At 33.9% G+C, this 21913-nt stretch overlaps 2 protein-coding genes across 2 annotated transcripts; one reads left to right on the forward strand and one right to left on the reverse strand.

Annotated features, from left to right (window-relative positions):
- Nucleotides 1-162: 162 nt before the first annotated feature.
- LOC134238030 (lipopolysaccharide-induced tumor necrosis factor-alpha factor homolog) lies at nucleotides 163-4043 on the reverse strand. The gene is made up of 4 exons (XM_062720167.1): nucleotides 3898-4043; nucleotides 3469-3617; nucleotides 3172-3364; nucleotides 163-1646 (listed from the first exon to the last, which is right to left on the reverse strand). Exons 2-4 carry the CDS (start codon nucleotides 3605-3607, stop codon nucleotides 1538-1540), a joined length of 441 nt encoding a protein of 146 aa, XP_062576151.1. The 5' UTR covers nucleotides 3608-3617; nucleotides 3898-4043; the 3' UTR covers nucleotides 163-1537.
- A 184-nt stretch (nucleotides 4044-4227) lies between these two features.
- Nucleotides 4228-20164, forward strand: LOC134238025 (syntaxin-7-like). Its single transcript, XM_062720158.1, has 11 exons — nucleotides 4228-4327; nucleotides 4670-4756; nucleotides 5143-5214; nucleotides 7367-7436; nucleotides 8774-8861; nucleotides 9504-9578; nucleotides 9883-9963; nucleotides 10151-10279; nucleotides 16297-16369; nucleotides 16843-16925; nucleotides 17737-20164. The coding sequence occupies exons 2-11, from the start codon at nucleotides 4690-4692 to the stop codon at nucleotides 17830-17832; spliced, it is 834 nt and encodes a 277-aa protein (XP_062576142.1). The 5' UTR covers nucleotides 4228-4327; nucleotides 4670-4689; the 3' UTR covers nucleotides 17833-20164.
- The last annotated feature ends 1749 nt before the right edge of the window (nucleotides 20165-21913 follow it).

Consider the following 21913-nt stretch of genomic DNA (forward strand, 5'->3'; position numbering starts at 1 on the left):
AAACAATAGAGTAGCTTTTGCTGAGAAATTTTCCACAAAAAAGTTTTGTTGGATATCAATCCTCTCAACAATAATAACTTTGCTCCAAAAATCCAAATTGAAAAAAAAAAACCTTCCACATGACTTTGGCCAATCATGTGTATATAAAACATGAACAGAGACTAATTATTATATTATTTTATTGTTTTAAAGCTGGAAAAAAATATATCAAGAAAGGAATTTTTTATTATGCATTTTTTGATTATAACAGAATTAGAGCAGAAAAAGCACTCGAGCCTTTGGTCAGTCAAACTTTGTTATCTTGAACTTGAAGGGACTTAAAAAAATTCATGAATTGATACCCAATGCCTCAGGATATTGAGGGTAAAATACATGTACTTTAATAAATATTGGTAGGAACTTCCAATTCACTTCAAAATACTCCCAGTATTTGAGACATCCATGTTCGAGATACCAAAGTTCAACAGTATCAAATAACAATTTCAACAGTGATGGAATATCTACGCTCTTGGATATAAATTTACACTGTATTGTGCAATTGTTTGAAAGATGAAAAGCATTTATAGATGTAAGTGATTCATACAACAAATAACATAAGAATATACTCTGTAAAATATTAAAACAAAGGAAACAGATAACAACTGTTTTACATCAGTATAACAACAATGAGGCACAAATTACTAAAAGTGTTGAAAAAGAAGACTTGTCAAAGACATTAATAAATACAGGTAAACGAATACACTCACAATAAACTGCAACAATTTTTTTTAAAATGCAACATTTCCTATTTATACATGGACCTTAAAATTACCTGTAAATCAGCTTGTGTCTGGTTACCACTAAATGTCTAGAATTTGTAATTAAGTTGCAATATATACTGGTATGTGTAGTTTTAATATCAGAAATACAGTGTAGCCTAGTTAATCTGGATGTTAATAATCTGAACTCTTCAGCTTCAGGGTGAAATTTGCAAGGAACAATTTATAATTAACAAGTGAGTTTCAGTATTCTGGATTCTTCTTAATCATTAACTAGGCAATTGCACAGAAACACAAATGTATGGATTAACAATGCTCAACTGTATTTACAATTTTTTTTTAAAAAATATCATTACAAGTACAGTACAACCTCCAGTAATTACATCTACATATCAGTAATTGTTTTCTCCCTTTTCTTAAATTTACTAAAACATTTTTGTTGTTTGTTTTTTTTTTTCATTAAAGGCACATAAAAAAAGAAATTTAATATGATGAAATAATTCTTTTTTTTTTTTACAGTAAACCAAAACTCCTCCATCAATGATTTCAGTTTACTCCTAATGCTTGCCAAAGTATAAAATTAGAGCCTGTCAGCCATGGTTAACAAAATCTGACAAAATCCATGATGATCTTTAGAAAATTAAGCAAAACTCAACAAATTAAATTCTTCTCTCCAAAATTACTGTTTATACTCTTAACAATGTATCAAAAACACTTCACCATAATTGAAATTCTGAAAAAAAAATTGAACAAGGACTGTACCCATTCCACCATAGTATTCAGATCCTCCGGTAAACACCAACAACTTTGCTGCAGTTAGGACAAGTGTGTTTGGCATCCTGTAGATCCGGCATACAGAACGGGATCAAACAGCATCCAAGCCAGCATCTAAAATGTACAACAGTATTACTACAAGTAAAATTGATGCAAAGCATCAAATCGGCCGCAAACAAAATTTAGCATTTAAAATAAATCCTTTCACATGCAAGGAAAGCACGTCAAGATATTCAAAGGTTATTTTAGACTGTCTTCAAAGCAAAAAAAAAAAAAAAAAAAAATGAAAAAAAAATTTAAAGAATTAAATACATGTAAATAGATAATTATTTTTACCGCAATAAATTTGATCGATGTAAAAAAATACACACAGATGAATGACAAGAAATTATTGATATAACGAAGATGTTGGCCTGTCAAAATGAACCACGTGGTGATACCATTTTCACATGACATACAATGTATTTCTGCATGCAGAGTAGGCTACATATGCTGCAATCCGTGGTGCAAAATGTAAAAAAAAATATCTTTGTGTCGTTTGAAGATGTACATGTAGAGCAAATGTAGAATAACTTTTACTGGTAGTTGAAAATCTTCTAAAAATTTTATCGCTATGCGTATTACCTCATCATTGTTATCCGGAAAATCATGACGGGGTCATATATACAAACACTCCAGGCTGGGCCACAATGTAAACTCTTTTTACATAACCATAAATTATCAAATTTGATAATTAAATTGAATTATAATAACAACATTCCTCATAAAGCAAGTTTTTAACAAAAATATTGATATATAAGAATTATTTTCTGAAGTAATAAAAAAAAAAGTATGTGCACCTAACACAACCTATGGCTTTGCTATTAACCAGGTACCTCAACAAAGACTGTAGCTCTACTGGCTTAGACTACAAATAGCCTAAAAAATGATTCAAAATCAACCGACACTTTTCATTTAAAACACACACAAGAAGCAGAATGTTATATCAATTGCTGGAGCAGCATTTTAAATAAGACACATGAGCAGCAAAGCTCACCTGAGCAACCTCCTAACAGTGCTGTTTTGAGAAGATTTTTAACATTTTTTTTTTTTTCAGACTCAATTTAGAAGAAGTAAACATGAAGCTTAAAGCAATATGAGCTGCAACCTTGATGTTGGAAATTTTTGTTGAAAAATTGTTATAAACTATTTTAGTAATAGAAAATAAGAACATTTATAAACTTCTGTCTTGCATATTTGCGATAGAAGAACTATTTATGTGCTTAGATTGAAGCAAAACTACATTATTGTCGTCCTGTACAATATTTATTTCTTATATAAAACTATACACTCCACTGCACAGATATTATTTTTTTACCTCAATTTAACACTTTCTTTTAGTCTAACTCATCATAAAAGTTTAAATTACATACAAATTTATTGTAATAGCACATTTTAACAGCAAAATAAAATTCTCAAAAGTGCAGTTCATATTGCTTTAATACTTTGATCCCTTACAAATTTTGGCATACAAAGTATTGTATACCGATAGAAAACTTACCTAAAAATACAAAGTATGCATACAGAAAACTATCCAAAGATACAAAGTAAACCGAGAGAACTTACCCAAAGATACAGAGTAAACCTTCAGTGAACTTACCCAAAGATACAGAGTATGCCTGCTGAAAGCCAGGTAAGAGCACCTGCCTCATATTCCACTGAAGTGGAAATCTGGCTGTTACAATATGGACACACCATTGGCTTACTGAAGGTGTTAAAAGATTGGTCCTGAAGATACACAACTGGCTGTGAAGTTATCACTGTAGTCCCCTGTTGGTATGAACCAGCTGGGTCTATATTTAGAAAAGCAAAAATGGAGAATATACATGACATAGACCAGCCTAGACTAACATTAAATTTCTTCTGCTCTGCACTACAATTTATTTACTGGTCTTACTCTGTTGATATGCTGTAGGCCCAGGTTCATACTTAGGTGGGGCTTCTGCGGGGTAGGATCCAGCTGGAGCCTGTTGTCCGGGCTGGGGAAAAGTTTGATAAGCTGGTGGGTCATTAGAGGGATTTAGTTTAGTCTCCATTCTCTTCTGTCTAGAAAATAAAAAAAATAGATAATTGTATTCCAGTTAGACTTTTAGATTATACCAAAGAAAAAGTCGTAACAGAATTGCCACAAATTAAAGGAATATCATTTTCAAACAATTTCACAAAATATTCTTGATGAATAAATCATGGCATGACAATTAGTAAGATAACATCCTGTCAAAAATTTCTGTACATCTTCTTGCCAAGATAATCAAGTTTCTTATTTTTTGTACTTTATTCTACAAGTTACCAGCTATGACATCACTTTGATTAAATACTGACTTACTTTTACGGAAATACACCTTTTAAAAATAGGCCAAACAACGCTAATCCCTACGTTTTACGGGTTTTTCCTGAACAATTCAACACCTGTAAATTAGCAAGGATGTCACACGACTCTGACGTCAACTTTCGATTTGACAAGTTTACATCCGGCGAAGAGTAGCAGAGTATAATCCGAAGCAAAATTGATCGTAGAGGTTTTTATTGTTATCTGAATCTTTTAAGATTAATATTTAGAAATATTTATAAGAAAATAAATTCAAATATATAAATAAAATCTTTTTTACAGGGAGAATAATTAAACATTGAAAATCCAAATTATTCCGCGTTGTTCAGGGAGGATAACTCTATGACTGTCACATGACTGGAGGAAAACATCAACAATACAAGATCCATTCCGGTGATGTCTTACTAAATCAATGATCCTTTTCAAGGTAAAAGAAACATTAGAATGAAACTGCTATAAGACATAACGAATGAGACACAACGACTGTAGATTTTCATGTGTGGATGATCATCCTTCCATAACTCATTCATTAACTGCCAAATCTTATATTTAGAAATTTTGTAACACTGCAAAAAAGGCAGTGCGAATGATTTACTCAAACGATTTTCCTTATCATTGAAGATTTGAAAAAAATTCTCTTGTTTCCTTTGTTCCATGGAGTATTTTTGCAATTATAGTTGAATTTATGATAAAGAATGTTATCAAAACATGATTGAACACAGTTTCATATAGGTTCAAATGTTCAGGTTGTCTTTACTTTTTCTTATAGATCTGGCATTAAAAATAAGAATGGCAAGACGATCAGAATTTCCTGAATATGGGGCAGTGCGAGAGTACCATGATGATCCATATCATGGTGAGTTTGAATTGAATGATACCGATTTCTGTAAACTAGTGTGAAGAAGAATTGAGTTATATAGTAAAGAGAGACCCCCCCCTTATTTTTGCATCTTTCAACTTTCTTGTAAATGGGTTAATTAAAATTGGGACAATTTCAAGAAAAGCAGCATAATTTCTGGACAAAGTCAACATGTCTTGATGAATGGGGCAAATTTGTTTGCAAGTCTGAAGAGTCAGAAACTAACTCAGGAAAACTAAAATTTAGAAGGAGAAAAAAAGCAGATGGTGGTAGTATATTGATTCAGTCAAAGATTTTGGATTAGCAAGATGATATTTGATCTACATATCCTTTGATGATATTGAACATTATACATATACATGTATTTTAAACTTTGTTTTCAGGATCAGCTAACATGAAATTCTCCAAGATATGCAATGAGATCAAGGCTAATATCTCCAACATAAATGTCGGTGGTAAGTTATTTTTTAATAGAAATGATTTACATCTACAATCAAACTTTGTTATCTCAAGCTCAGTGGAACCAAGAAAGAATGATAAGATATATCTCAAGATTCAAGATATAATAATATGTTTATTCACCAATCAAGGGCCCTCAGGGGGCATGAACAATTTATTTCAATATGATTACACTGAATACAATTGAATATTATAGATGTATAACGTAATATGACTTAGTAATTAGGTCTGACATGGAGAAGTGCAATACCACAAGTTGTATCATCATGAAAATGTAGGATTTGTTACATATTCTAATTCACAGTATAGTCTCGCACTGGATATGTATCAAGGGTAAAATATACTCACCGTCAATAGAAACGCAACACCCTAATTTAAGGGGTAAAAATTATGTACGGGATATAATTATGTACCAAAAAAGTTAGGACATCTTTTACTTTGCCAAATCAGTTATTTAACGGTTGAATGATTTTCATTCCATTACCGGAAGTTGTTATTTTTAGCCCTCTGACCAAAAATAAAAAATTAGCATTTTTAATAAAATTATTGACAATATTTTGGGTTTTCAAGGTTTTGTACCTGTTAATCATAAGTCTTGTACTAAAACTCCGGAAAAAAAATATCCTTCTTTCTTTTCCGGATGTGATGCCTGTATTTCCTCAAAGTAACTGAAAGCACGCATTTTCATTTTTAATATTGGAAATTCTCAAAACAGAGAAAAGAGAGAGCTATAGATGCAAATATACATTACATAACGAATTTTCGGGCTCATGTTTCAAAAGCATGAATGACAGTTCCTTGATCGGAAGTCCAAGGGTTACTACACTACGCCAAGTTAGAGAAAATTCACAGTATCTGAAAAACAGGCATTTAAAAACGGACAAGAATATTTATTTCGCTCAGATTAAGACATTGATAAACTTAATGCATGGTAGAATTCGGGCTGCTTATGTTGTACATGGCGGACTAGCGCGTTTTGATTGAATGGTCAGAAGGGGGGGGATGTTTTAGAGTTATGTGTTTCTTTATAAGGTTTAAAGATAAGATTAAGAATGAATACATAAATGTAAAAAGTAAATTTACAAAACAATGATACTTCATTTAAGTGTTATCTTTAGACCTTAGAAAGTAACACATAGCTTTTAAAACATCCCCCCATCCTACCATTCAATTAAAACGTCCTAGTCCGCCATGTACAACAAACACAGCCCGAATTCTACCATGCAGTAGGTTTATATAACCTGAGCAAAATAAATATTCTTGTGCATCTTTAAATACCTGTTTTTCAGATACTAGGTCGTAACTTGGCGTAGTGTAGTAACCCTTGGACTTCCGGTCAAGGAACTGTCATTCATACTTTTGAAACACATGAGCCCGAAAAGTCGTTATGTAATGTATATTTGCATCTATATCTATGAGAATTTCCAACATTAGCAATGAAAATGCGTGCTTTCAGTTACTTTGAGGAAATACAGGCATCACATCCGGAAAAGAAAGAAGGATATTTTTTACGGAATTTTAGTACAAGACTTATGATTAACAGGTACAAAACCTTGAAAACCCAAAATATTGTCAATAATTTTATTAAAAATGCTAATTTTTTATTTTTGGTCAGGGGGCTAAAAAACAACTTCCAGTAATGGAATGAAAATCATTCAACCGTTAAATAACTGATTTGGCAAAGTAAAAGATGTCCTAACTTTTTTGGTACATAGTTATATCCCGTACAGAATGTTCACCCCTTAAATTGGGTGTTGCGTTTCTATTGACGGTGAGTATATTTAAAGAACATTGTGATTGGAATTCCCAAATCAATCAACAAAAATTAATACATGAAGAAGTATGAATAAAGAAAATGTGTATCTAGTTGACATAATGTCGAGAAATGAGAGAAAACATCAGATAAAAATACACGTATATCCGAGAGGCTATGTTATTGCAGTAAACACAGACAGAATAGGAGTTAATTGTGGGTTATGACATGAGCTTCTAAGTTTTGATTTTCCAATGGTGTATCAATACCAAAGAATTTGTTCAACAACATTCCCATTAGAATGTGATTTTAATTGTATTCTGCTGTAATTTTAACTTGCAAAATAACAATCATTTCCTAGAAACTAAAGCTTACTTTGTTTTAAATTTTTTCAGCAAACTCAGTGGACAAATTAATGAAAATTATTGGAACAGACAGAGACAGTCTGGAAACAAGAGACAGAATGTAAGAACCAAAGAAAACTAGGAGACTTATTGTTCACAGAACAATAAGAGGTCTTTCCACCTTCTTTGAATTTCAAATTTGTTTTATATCTGACTCCTTAAAATTAAATTCCATGAAAAAGAAACCAAAACTCTCTTAAAGCATGGGAAAAAATGAAATTAAAAAACAAAAAAGAATGACCTTGACCTTTGACCTTAAAAAAATATTCAAGGTCAAAGGTCAAGGGTCACAATGCAATTGACCCCATGCTTCTACGACTTATAGAATACAAGTTATAAGGTTTAATATTAAGTACAAAGAAGTTAAAGGGCAATAACTCATATAAGGGGTCATCAGATCCTTTTACAACTATGCAGTGGAATTAGGCCTAAAGACCCTGAAGACATTAGTGAAAGTTTGGTGTCTCTACGGTCTACGGTTTCGGAAGAGTAGCAATAACAAGGTTTTTAGCACAAGGGGCAATAACTTTTAAAAGGGTTAATGTTAGGGGACAAGAATGAAATCTTTGAAACAGTTTTAAGAGTACATATTAATGATGCATAGACATTAAGTATATGTTCCAAGACAAAAGAGAGATAAAAAATGGTAAATTTCTCAGTTTTGGAATGACCTTGACCTTTGACCTTTATATGAATTTTAAGGTCAAAGGTCAATAAATATTAAATTACGACTTGTTGTTTTGAAAATTTTTAATTATTTGTAAAATTCAAGAACTTTCAGGGGCAGTAACTTATTGAAGGGGTCATGAATATTTTTGCAAAGAAGGATTTAAGGTTCTCTCAATTAGTTAAAGATATTGGTGAAGGTTTCATTCCTCTACGTTTTACGGTTTCGGAGGAGTAGCGATAACAAGCAGCGATAACCAAAGGGGGAGTTCATATTCAAACGAAAAAATCATTAAAGGAGTACATTCTTATAAACTATAAATTTTTTCGATAACTTGTGAAACAAAAAACCATTTGGCGGAAAAATAATAAAGAAAAATAATAATAAACAGAACAATTTCAATAGGTCTTTCCACGGAAAGGTGGAAAGACCTAATTATATTTAAGGATGTCTGTCATTTTTGAAAAGTTTATGAGACTTACTTCTCCCAATAATAGAGAGAAAAATCCAGGCCACCTTAAAAAAAAATTAATGGTTGTCCTTTCAATTTAAAAAAACTTTTATGTATAACAATGTATCTCAGAGATATTGTTTAAAAAGGAAAGTTTGAGGACAAAATTCTTAGAGATGAACATATGGATGGAAGGGTGCAACTTAATGGATCCACATTTATCAGTTTAGTGAATGAAAATTAGGAAAGAGCAATTCATTGAAACCCCTTTATTATGTAGCCATGAAGTTTCAACAAAGACAAACAAGATAGTTCAAGAAACAACAAGGCAAATGAGAACCATTGCTGCAATGACGGGACTAGAAAGGGTAAGTCATACTCGACAAAGAATTGAGATGATACACTTTTCAAAGTTCGTCTGAAGGACGTACGAATGTTTATTGCTTTGCCTACATGGATATATTCATGTTCAATGCTCATGTATGTAACATCAATATTTCTCACATAAGCTGAAGGTTCTAGTGAGCTTTTCTGTTCAAAGTTTGTCAACTGTTTGTCTATTAACTTTTCACATTTCTATTTTTTTCTCTCCAAAACTGTTTGTCTGACAAAGTATTTGTTGTGAATAAGAGATTGAAGTTTGTTGAAATTATGGGCTACACTCTTTCAGGGGGAAATAATTAAGTATCTTTCAAAAATTTTCATCTTTAATAAGCATCACACGTCAGATCTGCTGATGGAGAACAAAAGGGATCCATAGAGATTCAAGTGATCATTTTGGCACATGGGCTTCTTCTTTATATCACTACCTTTGGTTGAGTTTAGGGCGAGCTTCAAACAATTTTCATCTGTTAGAAAATTATAAAAATATGATTTAGATAAACTTTGGCTTCTTACTGTTTTTCTCTTTCTATTAAAAGAGCATAATCTAATCTAGAAATGATTTAAACTTTGTTAAGTGAAAGACAGTATCATTTATTTTAAATGCAATTTTCAAAATTTACTTTCAGCAACAAAAGTTTCAAGTTGATCGATTAAAGAATGATTTCCAGGACTCCGTCACAAGATTCACTTCTTTACAAAAGGTACTTTCTTTGCTGGCTGTATACAGGTAGCATTAAATTCAATCAATAGAAAATGAACTAGAAAAGACATTTTTTCTTTGGAATGCATTTATAACAATATAAGTGTATTTGTAAATAGTTTAAGGTACATGTACTGATTAAAATTGCTGGATAGGAAATAGTGATTATTGGAGAATCAATTTAATAGAAGATAGAAATTAATTTCATACACCTGTCACAGATTTTTTCAATGATTTCTCACACCTACATGTATCTAGGATTAGAGAATAGATCTATGCAATTTCATTTTGACTTGGCTTTTCAGAGAGCTGCAGAACAAGTAAAGAAAACAGTTAAGTTATCAAGTCAGAAACCCAAACCAAAGTCTAGTGGAGGTTGGATGGATGTGAGTAGTATTTTATGACACACACCAGTCTACATGTTGCGTGGTATTATTTAAAATACGAATGTTGTGATAGACTTTTAATAATGCTGTTCATATTTTTAAAAAAAATAATAAGGATTTGTTCTTCTGAGAAGTACAATGAAATTTGGTTATCTCAAACACCAGTTATATTTTATCTCTGTGTTAGGATGAGGATGATGAAGTTAAATTCCTGGAACAAGAAAGGAAAAGAGAAGAACAACAAATACAGGACCAAATTATTGAAGATGATCTAGCTCTGATCAGAGATCGTGAGGAGAGGATCCGACAATTAGAGGTAATTAATGTTTACTTTGTCTTGATACTGAAGTGTATATTCATGTGATTACCCACAGTGAAGGGAGAAAGATTTTTATGCCTTCAATTATACCATACGAGGGTTGTCCATTAAGTTCGTGGACAACATTGATAATTACTGACAAACATTGATAAAATATATGAAACTAATATTTTCATTAAATTCATGTTTCATTTCATTAATATGCAAGTTTTCAACAAAAACAAAGTGTACTGTCCGTGTTCTAGACACTTATAACAGAAACACGTCTGTTCGCTTTAACGCTTTAATTCTAAACTACATAACTAAATGATTACACAAATCGGCGTGGCTGAAACTGTCAACATCAATTACTGAATTTGTATTTAACATATAACATTCTGCTGGTATAGCAAATTCCTAAACGTGGGAAAACATTAAATCTGAATGACTATTTTAAGATATGAACATTACATCCCTCTTCACCTTAGACAGAAAAAACAATCTTTACATAATTTCTGAAATGACAGCCTGTAATGCCAATAACTAATCTTTGTACAAATAGAGAATAAAGTTACAGTCAAATAACAAAAAAGTCAATCCTTTTTTTTTTTCTCAGGTGGTCACATAGTCTTTTAGATAGGCGGGTGGTTTACGTTCCCGGGTTGGTCTACCGGTATCTGTGACAGAACGGTTCTTGTCCGATTCGTCTCCTGTTTCATCTGCGCTAATTTCGGGGTCATGCGATTCTGTTTCGTTTTCGTCGCTCGATATAAATTTCTTTATAGCTGCGCAGTTTCGCTTAATCAACGATCCATTTTCATCCTCGAGAGTCGCTGCATTTTTGCATTTCTCCCTCACGATGAATCAGGCGCGAACTCGGTTGATAACTTATCGCGCTTAACGTTGTACAACAGTGTCACCGATCTCAATTTCACACGGTACGGCGCGGCGCTTCTCATCCGCTCTTATTTTAAAATCCTCTTTCCGTCTTGCGTCCGTTTCTCTTACTTCTTTGCGATCGATTCTTGCACTGATCTCTGGTAACTTGGTATGAATTTTCCGATTATATAATAACTCTGCAGGGCTTTTTCCGGTTGTAGAATGTGGGGTCGCACGGTACGCAAGTAAGAACTTGGGTAGTTCTTGTCTCCAATCCTTGCCTTCTGCGTTTGCTGCTTTAATGGCTTTGAGTAGTGTTCGGTTTTGCCTTTCTACCTCCCCATTTCCTTGTGGCCAGTATGGTGTAGTCCGAATGTGTTTGATACCATTTGAATTCAGGTATCCCTTAAACTCCTCTGACACAAACTGTGGTCCGTTGTCGCTTCGCATACTGTAAGGTAAGCCGTGCCTCGCGAACATACTCTCAAGTTGAAGAATGATCTTCTCACTGGTTATCTTTTTCATAATGGCTACTTCTTGAAATCGGGAAAAATAGTCTATAACGACTAGTAGATATTCCCCAGAAGGAAACGGTCCCATAAGATCTATAGCCAGATCCTGCCATGGCCCGTCGGGTAATACCGTTGTTCGAACTGGTTCGGGCCTATTGTTGTTCGACAAAAGTTGGCATTGTTGACATGTTTAACAAATCGCTCAGCTTCTGTATCTATGCCTGGCCACCATACCTTTTCTCTTAGTCTTTGTTTCGTGCGGACAATGCCCTGGTGTCCTTCGTGGGCCAGCTGTATTGTTTGTCTCCTCAGGCATTTAGGCAGTATGATGCGCGATCCACGTAATACTATTCCGTCGACGACTGAAAGTTCCGTTTCCACAGTACGAATTTTAGGATCCAGACGGCCATGCCCTGTTTCGATCCTCCTCATAATCTCGACGAGTTCTCGGTCCTCCGATGTTTTTGACGAACTTCTTGAATAGTGAGTGCTTTCGGTACAGCATTATCTGCAATGAAATGCGCATACTCGTCTGCAATGTGGCGTATTCGGCAAGCCTGATTCTGACTCAATCTGGATAGAGCATCAGCAGCATTCTTTGGTCCAGGTATATAGGCAATCTTATACTTATACGGTTGAAGTCGCAACATCCATCGCTCGATTCTAGCTGGTGGTTTCGACTTTGGAGAGAATATGTAGGTCAACGGCTTATGATCCGTCCAGATTTCGAACTCCAGCCCGTATATATACATGTGAAACTTTTCACAACCAAACACGACACCTAAAGCCTCGCGCTCGGTCTGCGAGTATCTTTGCTCAACGTCGGTTAGAGTTCGACTTGAATATGCAATTGGTTTAAACAATCCGTCCGGTTGTTTCTGTGCTAGAATGGCCCCAAGTCCAACGGGACTCGCATCCACGATTATCCTGGTCTCGGCTTTTGGATTGTAGTATGCTAGTGCTTCGGCACTTACGAGCGCTCTTTTTAGCATGTCAAACGCATCCTGGTGTCTTTTCGTCCAACTCCAGTGTGTGTTCTTCCTTGTAAGCTCTCGTAAAGGGGCAGCTATCGTTGAAAAATTCGGTATAAAACGGCCGCAGTAATTTGCTAGCCCCAGGAAGCTCCTTATTTCGGAACTGTTGCTCGGCGTCCTGGTCTCCGATACTGCTTTGATCTTTTCCTGGTCAGGTTTAACCCCCTCTGATGAAATCACATGTCCGAGGAAAACAATTTTAGATAGACCGAATTCGCATTTTTCTCTGTTAAGGGTAAGCCCTTTCTCAGCTAGTCTGTCAAGCACTTTCGTAAGTTTCTTGTTATGATCCGCCTGGTCCGTCCCGTAAACTATGATGTCATCAGACAAATTCCTCACTCCTTTGATACCTTGAATAACTTGTCCAATTACTCTTTGGTAGATCTCAGATGCTGAGGAAATTCCGAACATGAGGCGCTTATAGCGATAAAGGCCCTCGTGTGTCACAAATGTGGTTAATTCCTCGTCTAGCTCTATTTGGTGGTATCCCCAACGTAAATCAAGTTTTGAGAACACTGTGCTGCCGTTCATATCCTCTAGCATTTCATCCACTGTCGGGATCGGGTATCGCTCGCGTTGAACAGCAGTGTTGACCCGTCTCATATCGACACAGATTCGAATTTCCCCGTTTTTCTTAGGCACAACGACAAGTGGCGACACCCAGGCCGTTGGGCTGTTTACCTTCTCAATTATGTCCATCTTCTCCAAGCTTTTTGTTCACGCTTTTCCTCACATTAAATGGTAACGTAACGGTTGTGCTACAGGGGTCATGTCGATATGAATTTTCAGTTGAAAATTTTCCAGTTTCCCTACTCCATTGAAAACAGAATTTCTTGAGGCAATAATCCTATCAAGTTCATTTCTAACGGAGCATAGGTTCGGCTCATCGGTCCCTATGCGTAAAACTCCTAGCTCTACCGCTGTGTCTTTTCCTAGTAAGGAAATATAATCGCCTTCAACGACAGCAAACTCTGCATATGTTTCACGCAGTCCATGCTTGGTGACTGCCCGAAATGTTCCTAGTATTTGTAATGGTTCCTTTGATCCGTAAGAAAACAATCTTTTTGTGCTTCTCGATAGGGACATTGTTTCATCGTTAGCGCTAATGGCGCTCCATACATTGTGGTTCACGATATTGCAGCTTGCGCCAGAGTCGATTAGCATCTGTATCTTAGCTCCGCCCACGCTAACGTCTATCATGCCATTTGTATCTTTTTTGTAGACAGCAAATGCGAACTCGTCATCTGAGGACTCGCTCTGCACTAAATGAACATGCTTTGTACTGCGGTCCTTACCTGGTCTAGTGCGCGGGGTATCCGATTTAGTCTTACACACTTTTGCGAAATGGCCCTTTTTCCCGCACTTATTACACGTTTTGTCCTTAGTAATTGTACAGTTCCTTGCAATGTGGCCCTTCCGCCCGCACCGAAAACACGTGGCATCTTTCTGCGAACTTTTCTCAGACACATATTGTTTCCTGTGACTTACCGACGGCCTAACAGTGTTTACATCGGTGCTTGAAAATGTTTCACTGCCCTTGAATCTGTCTGCTTGCTCGTTTACAATTTCGCCAGCTCGGGCTATATCCATTGCACTTTTTAAAGTTAATTCCTTTTCCTTTAGGAGTCTTTTTCTTAATTTTGACGATCTACACTTTTCAACAATTTGATCTCGAATGTTGTCGTCTGGCTTCTCAAATTCACAGGTTACGGCCAGTTTACGCAGCCTAGTCACAAAACTGTCAATTTTTTCTGTTTCACCTTGTGCCGCATTCCTGAACAAATGGCGCTCAAATGCTATGTTCCGTTTTGGTTGGAAGTACTCATCTAATTTCTTTTTGGCACCGTCCAAGTCATCTCCAGACTCCCCAAGGGTATCAAATATTTCTTGGACTTCACTTCCCGCGGAATGTAGAAACAAAGCCCTTTTTTGTGCTTTATCCGTTATTTATGTAAAATTCAAAAGTTTTCTTCCACTTATCCCACCTTTGGGAAACGCTTGTCTGGTCACCATTTACATCAAAGGGATTAAGTGCAGGTAACTGCAATGCCTTTGCCATTATTGTTTTTCCTCGTCGCCAATGTACTGTCCGTGTTCTAGACACTTATAACAGAAACACGTCTGTTCGCTTTAACGCTTTAATTCTAAACTACATAACTAAATGATTACACAAATCGGCGTGGCTGAAACTGTCAACATCAATTACTGAATTTGTATTTAACATATAACATTCTGCTGGTATAGCAAATTCCTAAACGTGGGAAAACATTAAATCTGAATGACTATTTTAAGATATGAACATTACACAAAGCACATATAGTTAAATTTTTATCAGATACAAAAAAGACACACACCTATACCCGGAGCGCTAAAACGAAAATTTTTGACACTACCTGACATTAAAAGCTTAATACGAGTACATGTAACTTTTCTCAACATAGCCATCGTTTAACTTAATACATTTCTCATGTCACTTTAATCAGTCATACATTGTAAAAATGTGCACAAAACGTTCAGGTTTCATACCTAAAATAATATTTAACAGTACCTGTCTCATATCCTGTAATCATTCAACCTCTGTCCGTGTAAAAACGATTTTATTTACAGAAATATGGAAAAGTCAGGTTTACAAAATTCATTTTTTACAGCACTGCAATCTCGAAATAATGGTTTTCCTTCACACGTCATCCTGTAAACTGTTCCTTCCGTCCGAAAAATATTATATGTGACTTAAATACTAATGAACGGCTTCTTTAACTATGTTTTCATGATTGTTTACAGAAATACAAATGTATTGGTCTCTGTAGGTGTTTATCCAATGTCTGCGCAGAATTTTATCACTGCTCACTGCACCACCTATTCCCAAAACATCCCTTTTTTTAACAATTCCGATCCGTCTTAATATGTTCTAACTTTGATTGCTCAGCCATTTTACAACTTTGAACGTTCAAATTTTGCAGGTTTGATGTGATAACTTCTGTCAAATTTATAATGTAAACGTCATCCAGATTTCCGCAGAATTTTATAAAATACAAATGAAATTTATAAAGTGATAAATAATTTTTTAATTAAAATTTTGCAGTGTTCGGGTCTCCATTCCAAGTCTAATTATGAAGTCATAATTGTAATTAAACATTTGAAATTGAATAAAATTTTAACATTTTTCAATTCATATTTAGTAAAGGATTAGGAATATGCTAATAATAAATATCATTAACACAACTTTTATTAAATTCTTTGCTTGTCCACGAAATTTACGGACAACCCTGGTACATACTACTCCTGAAATTATTGCTGCTGATTCAAAGAGTAGAGTATTTTATAACTGTATTAGAAGTTGAATCTGTCCACAGCTGATGCCAAATATGATTGATGTCATTCTGTGTGTTTGCATGGCTTTGTTATAAATATTTTGGAATGTATAATATTTTTAAAAATCCTACAAAGTGAATGGCAGTTGTTATCAGTTATTTTTGCAACCTAAATCCTTTTTTTTTTTTTTTTTTAATTTAACCAACTTAGTTTAATCTTTATAAATATAAGTATTAAAGTAACATAAGTGTTTGTGGTACATGCATTAATAAAAATAGGTTGTTTTTGCCTCTTTTAGTCGGACATTCTGGATGTTAATGAGATATTCAAGGATTTAGCCACACTGGTCAATGAACAAGGAGAAACTATAGGTAAAGTATTCATTACCTCTACTTTTAAATATGGTAAAATTGTACCTTTATCCCCTGATTTTGAAAAAAAAACATGGGGACATTAATCTTTTTCATTATTCTGTCAGTGTTCACAAATCTTTAACCTTAATTGGTTGTAAATCTAGAATGAGAGAAACAAGTATTTTATGTTTCATATCATTTCAATTGTGACATTTTCATTTCAAGGAACTATATTTACATGTATGAATTTGCTTGTTTTCTTTAAATTTAAAGGCATCACAGATTTTGCTCCACAAGCTTAAAAGAAAATGAATCACTCAATTACAAGAACATAAAGAATGATAATACCCTTCTTATATATCACATCCTGTATCAGCCCGAGGGCAGAATGAACATGCTCTATACGTGGAAAAGTAACTAATTAAAAAATTTTAAACTAGTTATTTTAAAGTAATACACAAATGTAATAATGACTTTAACCTTCTTTACAGATTCCATAGAAGCTAATGTCGACAAAGCCTACACAAATGTTGAGTCGGGAACCTCACAACTCTCTAAAGCAGCTGAATACCAAGTAAGTCAGCTTTGAGAAGGGTTTTTCTAAATTTTTATGGTACACATGTGTAGCTGGTTCTTGCTTGGCTGAGTGAGTCTTTGATTTTATAATCCAAAGGATATGTTAGGGTTCAGCACAGGGTGGGGAGCAGAAAAGTTAAAATGCAGTAGATCATTTAATAGTGCTTACCCTTGGGACAGCTTTGAGACAAACTATTTAGATATACCACAATTATTTCCCTATGAGAATTATGAGATTCATATTTCTCTAAGGATTAACTCCAGAATTGGAGTAAGTTGAAAATAAACTGTACATTGAAAATGTAAAAGAGACTTCAATAGGTAGCTATACATCTTCTTGTCCAATCTTATTGTCCAATCTTTTTCAGAGTTCAAAATTAATATTGTTTAAATGCAGAAAATACAGTACATATGGCACGCCAAATTCACAAACATTAGCTAAACATAGTTTCACAGTCGATAAACTAGATTTATCGTCTGTAAACTATTGTCTACAAATCGTGAACTATAGTTAACAATTCGTTAACTATAGTTTTCATCTGTGAAACTATATTTAATGGTTGTTAATTGTAGTTTACGAATTCTAGTCTACGTTTATCTGTCTGGAATAAAACGTTAACAATAGATTTTGTTGATAAACATAGATTCACATCTTTAAACTATAATTTACAATCATTAACTATAGTTAAGAGTTGCTATATTGCTTGATTATACCGCACAATGAAGTTTATGTGATGAACATTGTTGCCTTTGATTCTTCTAGTTATTTCTAACGTTCTTTGCAAACGGTGAATGTTTTTGTTTTTCAGAGAAAGTCTCGGAAGAAGATGTGTATTTTAGTAGTGATCTTGGTGATTATAGCAGCGGTTGTGACTATAATAATCGTGGCATCTGTGAAATCCTGAAGATTTTTTACAATGTTAGACAATTAAAGGATAGCAATGAAGTGATTGATGATGAACCAAGTGGTATTTCAGGCAGTGAAAAAAGTTACTTTTCATGAACTTTATTTTGTTATAATTTTTATTTTTAATATTCAGGATGTACAAGGTAATTTAAGGTCATCCAGATCAGTCAAATGTCCATTCCCTGCTATGTCTCTGTCTGCTTATCATATGCATTAATTTTGAACATTTTAAATTCTTAATTTAAAGTTATGGGGCAAAAATGACCAAATATGCAACGCATTGGGCATAAGGAGGATGTTCCTAGATTGTTTAGAATTAGGAAAATGTCACAGTGCAAAGGGAGAAAATCAAGAAATATGGAAGATAATGTCATATATGATATGTGGTCTTCTCTATAACCAATGTCAAGAATTGACTGGTGAATTCCTTCATGTGATGACTCAAAACTGTTTAAATCTTGGTCCCTAGGCCAAGACAGGCAATTGATAGGGTTCCAGTTTTACACTTGATGTAGGAGAAATTAACATCTTTTTGAAAAATCATTGGTACTAGACAGACAGACAGGCAGGCACTAGGGCTACATATTTGATGCTGTTAGTTAGACAATCAATCAGTCTTTTATACCCATGGAATTTTTTTTTTTATTTTTTGATCCACAACTGGGGGTTAAGACTTTTACACAAGCATGTATATTTGCAAACAAAATTATTCAAAGAATTAGTGGGTTTTGAATTGTCTAGTGGGTCAAGCATCGTCATAAAATGTAGATTACCATGGCAGATCATTCATATAGTCTAATGGGATGAGAATTAGGTCTCAAGAGATGTTAGATATTGTATATTGGAGATTGAAACACATTAAAGAAATATTTACAATGGATATGTTGTCTGTAACAGAAACATATGAACAGCATGTATGTAACACACAACTAAATATTACATGTATATAGATAGAATGATCAATCCCTTCATAGTCTAATCTAATTTACCTGTTGGGCTTTTTCAGTGCTTTGAAAGAGCTGACATATTAAAGTTCTAGCCTGTTCATGAATAAAATGTTATGATGTACAATAATATGTACACATATTATTTATGTCAAATGGTCAATGGATTCACTAACCATGATTGAGGGAGTTATCTTTCCTTTTGGTGAACTATTCTTCTGTCTCTTGTAGATTATAACAGTTACATGTATGCTATGGAAGAGCACAGATGCTAAATTTATATGCTACTGATTAATTTTTTATGGTCTAACAATAGACATCCAATGGTTTTCACACGTATATCTGTACAAAAATCTAATTTGTCCTTATTGCAAGTATCCTGAAAATGACTCCCATCTTGCTTAATTTCATCATACCATCCAGATTTGATAATCATTTGATTAATCAAGGTACAAGCTGTAAATGCTTTTTAAATGATTTTAAAAATGAGCTTAGTTCAATATTATTTGGAAAAATTGAAAACTATTTTCAAATTATTCAGTCTGTTTTTCCATGACCCATGACATTTCCTTCCTTGATGAAATTCCATTATTGTAATTCCTGTATAAAATTCCAATAATCTCAAACTTTGAAAATATCAAACATGCCTCTGCTAACAATTTACCATCTGGCTTGTTGTTCAGTACTTGTTGTCTCTAGCTCACCACCGTGAGGTAATATTTGTAGTAAAACTATAATATTAAATGATGATCATACACTTGAAACAATTCAGCATTGTATACATGTATACAAATTTTTTCTCACAATACCGGTATCTTTTAATAATTATCCTTAGATCTGTTCTGCTAATGGCATTAAACTTCATCAATTTTTGTTTTGCAACCTTTGAATTTAATTTAAGATGCCCAGATGAATTATTATAAATTCCTATTACTCTTTTAAACCAGTTTATGCCATGTTTAATTATCTTGGTACCTTTTTCAGTAAAACTCGGTTATAGTGAAGTCACTGGGACTAATGAAATTACTTCGTAATACGTGTATCCGTATAAGAAATTAGTTAAAATTATATAGCTGGGGATCCATGATAACTTCGCTATATCCGTGAATTCGCAATATCTGTGTTCGTACTAAATGAGTTTTACTCTATGTACAGTTGAATAGTTATATTCAGATGCTTTTTTTTTAATTAAAAAAAAAGTGTTATGTGATAAACTTGTATAGGTACGTATTACTTAACCAAATTCTTGTACACAGTTTTTCTGAACAAACAGAGGTTTTTATCAAGTCTTTGTATTGGTATGAGGAGGTTTTAAAATTTGTGGGAAAAAAATAATTTTTTGTTGACATTCCTTCAAGATTTCTGTGCAATAAAAATTAAAATACATATTTGTAGTTCTTTTTATCGTTTTGAAACTGAACAACCGTATATGCAGATGTACAGTGGGGAAATGAGGATGACTATTTGGAGTGATTTGAAATACATGTACTGTTTTGCATGCGTCACTGTACCATTAATCGAACATTTTAATGTCCAATTTGGTGAATGTGAATATGGCGTTATGTGCAACACTAAATTAGAAAAAAAATATGTGGAAGAAGTGCAAAATCAATTAACCAAGACATTTGAAATGAACATGTGATGCTTTTGGTACTTGCATATTTGTAATCTATGACGTACTGTGAAAAACTCGGAAACAATAAAAACAAGAGGCCCACGGGCCTTATAGGTCACCTGAGTATCGTAACAACTTTCCAGCTATTGTATTTGGTTCCTGTTTTAATCCAAAAGCCATGAAATTCACAAATTTTGCACCATTGCTTATCAAAGGGCATATTTCAAAGCATTAATTTATTTCTAGTCAAAGTACCCCCCTGGTACCCCTGACCCAGCGGCCCTGAAATTATCTATTTTAAAAGAGGCCCCTTTCTTCATTGTAAGGCCAGCATTTTTTTTATGTTTAGGTTTAGTTATGAACAAGAGAATAAAAAAGTCCCGAAGGAGAAGGAAATAAAAAAAAAAAATTGATAAATCAATTATTAACATTTGTACATTCTTTTTTTATGCTATCCTAATAGGCTCCTTACCACTGGACACATAATGCTTACAAACAGGAAAGTAGAACATTTAATTGCTTATTTCATCATCTGCCAGTTTGGGCTAGATAGAATGTTCTATCGTTAAAATGATATTGTCCTACGGACCCGGTTTAACGTGTGAGGGCTTGTACCGAGACACAGTTAGATTATTCTAACTAAGTTTGGGCCAGTTATATAAATTTTGTGATGTTGATCAAAATATATTTTAAAAAAATCAATTCTTTAAGTCTTTCAATTATCTTCATTTTTTTAATATGTGTTAGGTGAATGTGTAGACATTGCTCTAAAATTTACTTGATGCCTAAAATTATAATTCCTATCATAAAACAGACATATATTGGGGAATAGGGTGAAAATTTTTTCAATTAAGTGTGAAATAATTTTTCTGGCTGATACAAATGATACTACATGCCTGTATATATTTGTATATTCTTGCCTTTTAATAGTTGAATTTTTTTTTATTTCTTCAGGTTATTGTTTATTTCTTCCTCAAATGGACTTAACTTCTCCCATAGTTTTATTCATTACATCTGATGCATAAGCAACCCTTTTCTGAAGAATGATGCTTAGACTGTAAGCTATAACAGAGACCTAAACAATGTCGCTGGCAATATGCAATAGCTACCACGGGCAGTTTAAAGCCTGGGGGAGGAAAATAACTTTTGAAACGAATACATAATTATCTCACCAGCATGTCATTGTGCAACAAAGTCTTCAGCATTTTATTTGTCCTTTGAACGGGTGAAACGTTTTGAATGGCACTCTTATCGATGAATTTTACACTAAACCAAGCTATCTTCTCAGATCTAGCTTTATTTACCCGCCGTTTCATCGTAAAACCGGAAGTGCGAGTTCATAAATTTGAAATCTTGATCCCGACTCAAGTTTGACATCGGAAAGAATTTTTTTAAAATTTTTTTCTGAAAATTCAAAACCTTGAGCGGAGGGTTTGTAAAACAGAAAATAAAATAAATCCTGACCTTAAATATGTAATTAGATCATTAGCATGTTAACCAGGAGCAAAGGATAATATGTT

This window comes from Saccostrea cucullata, unplaced genomic scaffold (assembly GCF_032062105.1).
Source record: "Saccostrea cucullata isolate Sc308-1 unplaced genomic scaffold, CSIRO_AGI_Scuc_v1 ctg40, whole genome shotgun sequence".
NCBI classification, from domain to species: domain Eukaryota; kingdom Metazoa; phylum Mollusca; class Bivalvia; order Ostreida; family Ostreidae; genus Saccostrea; species Saccostrea cuccullata.

Coding starts and splice junctions, on each gene's coding strand:
- LOC134238025 (XM_062720158.1), top strand. CDS start 4,690: ATGGCAAGACGATCAGAATTTCCTGAATATGGGGCAGTGCGAGAGTAC. Junction 4,757..5,142: donor CCATGATGATCCATATCATG/GTGAGTTTGAAT, acceptor CTTTGTTTTCAG/GATCAGCTAACATGAAATTC. Junction 5,215..7,366: donor CTCCAACATAAATGTCGGTG/GTAAGTTATTTT, acceptor AAATTTTTTCAG/CAAACTCAGTGGACAAATTA.
- LOC134238030 (XM_062720167.1), bottom strand. CDS start 3,607: ATGGAGACTAAACTAAATCCCTCTAATGACCCACCAGCTTATCAAACT. Junction 3,365..3,468: donor GCCTACAGCATATCAACAGA/GTAAGACCAGTA, acceptor TTCTAAATATAG/ACCCAGCTGGTTCATACCAA. Junction 1,647..3,171: donor GGCATACTCTGTATCTTTGG/GTAAGTTCACTG, acceptor TGTACATTTTAG/ATGCTGGCTTGGATGCTGTT.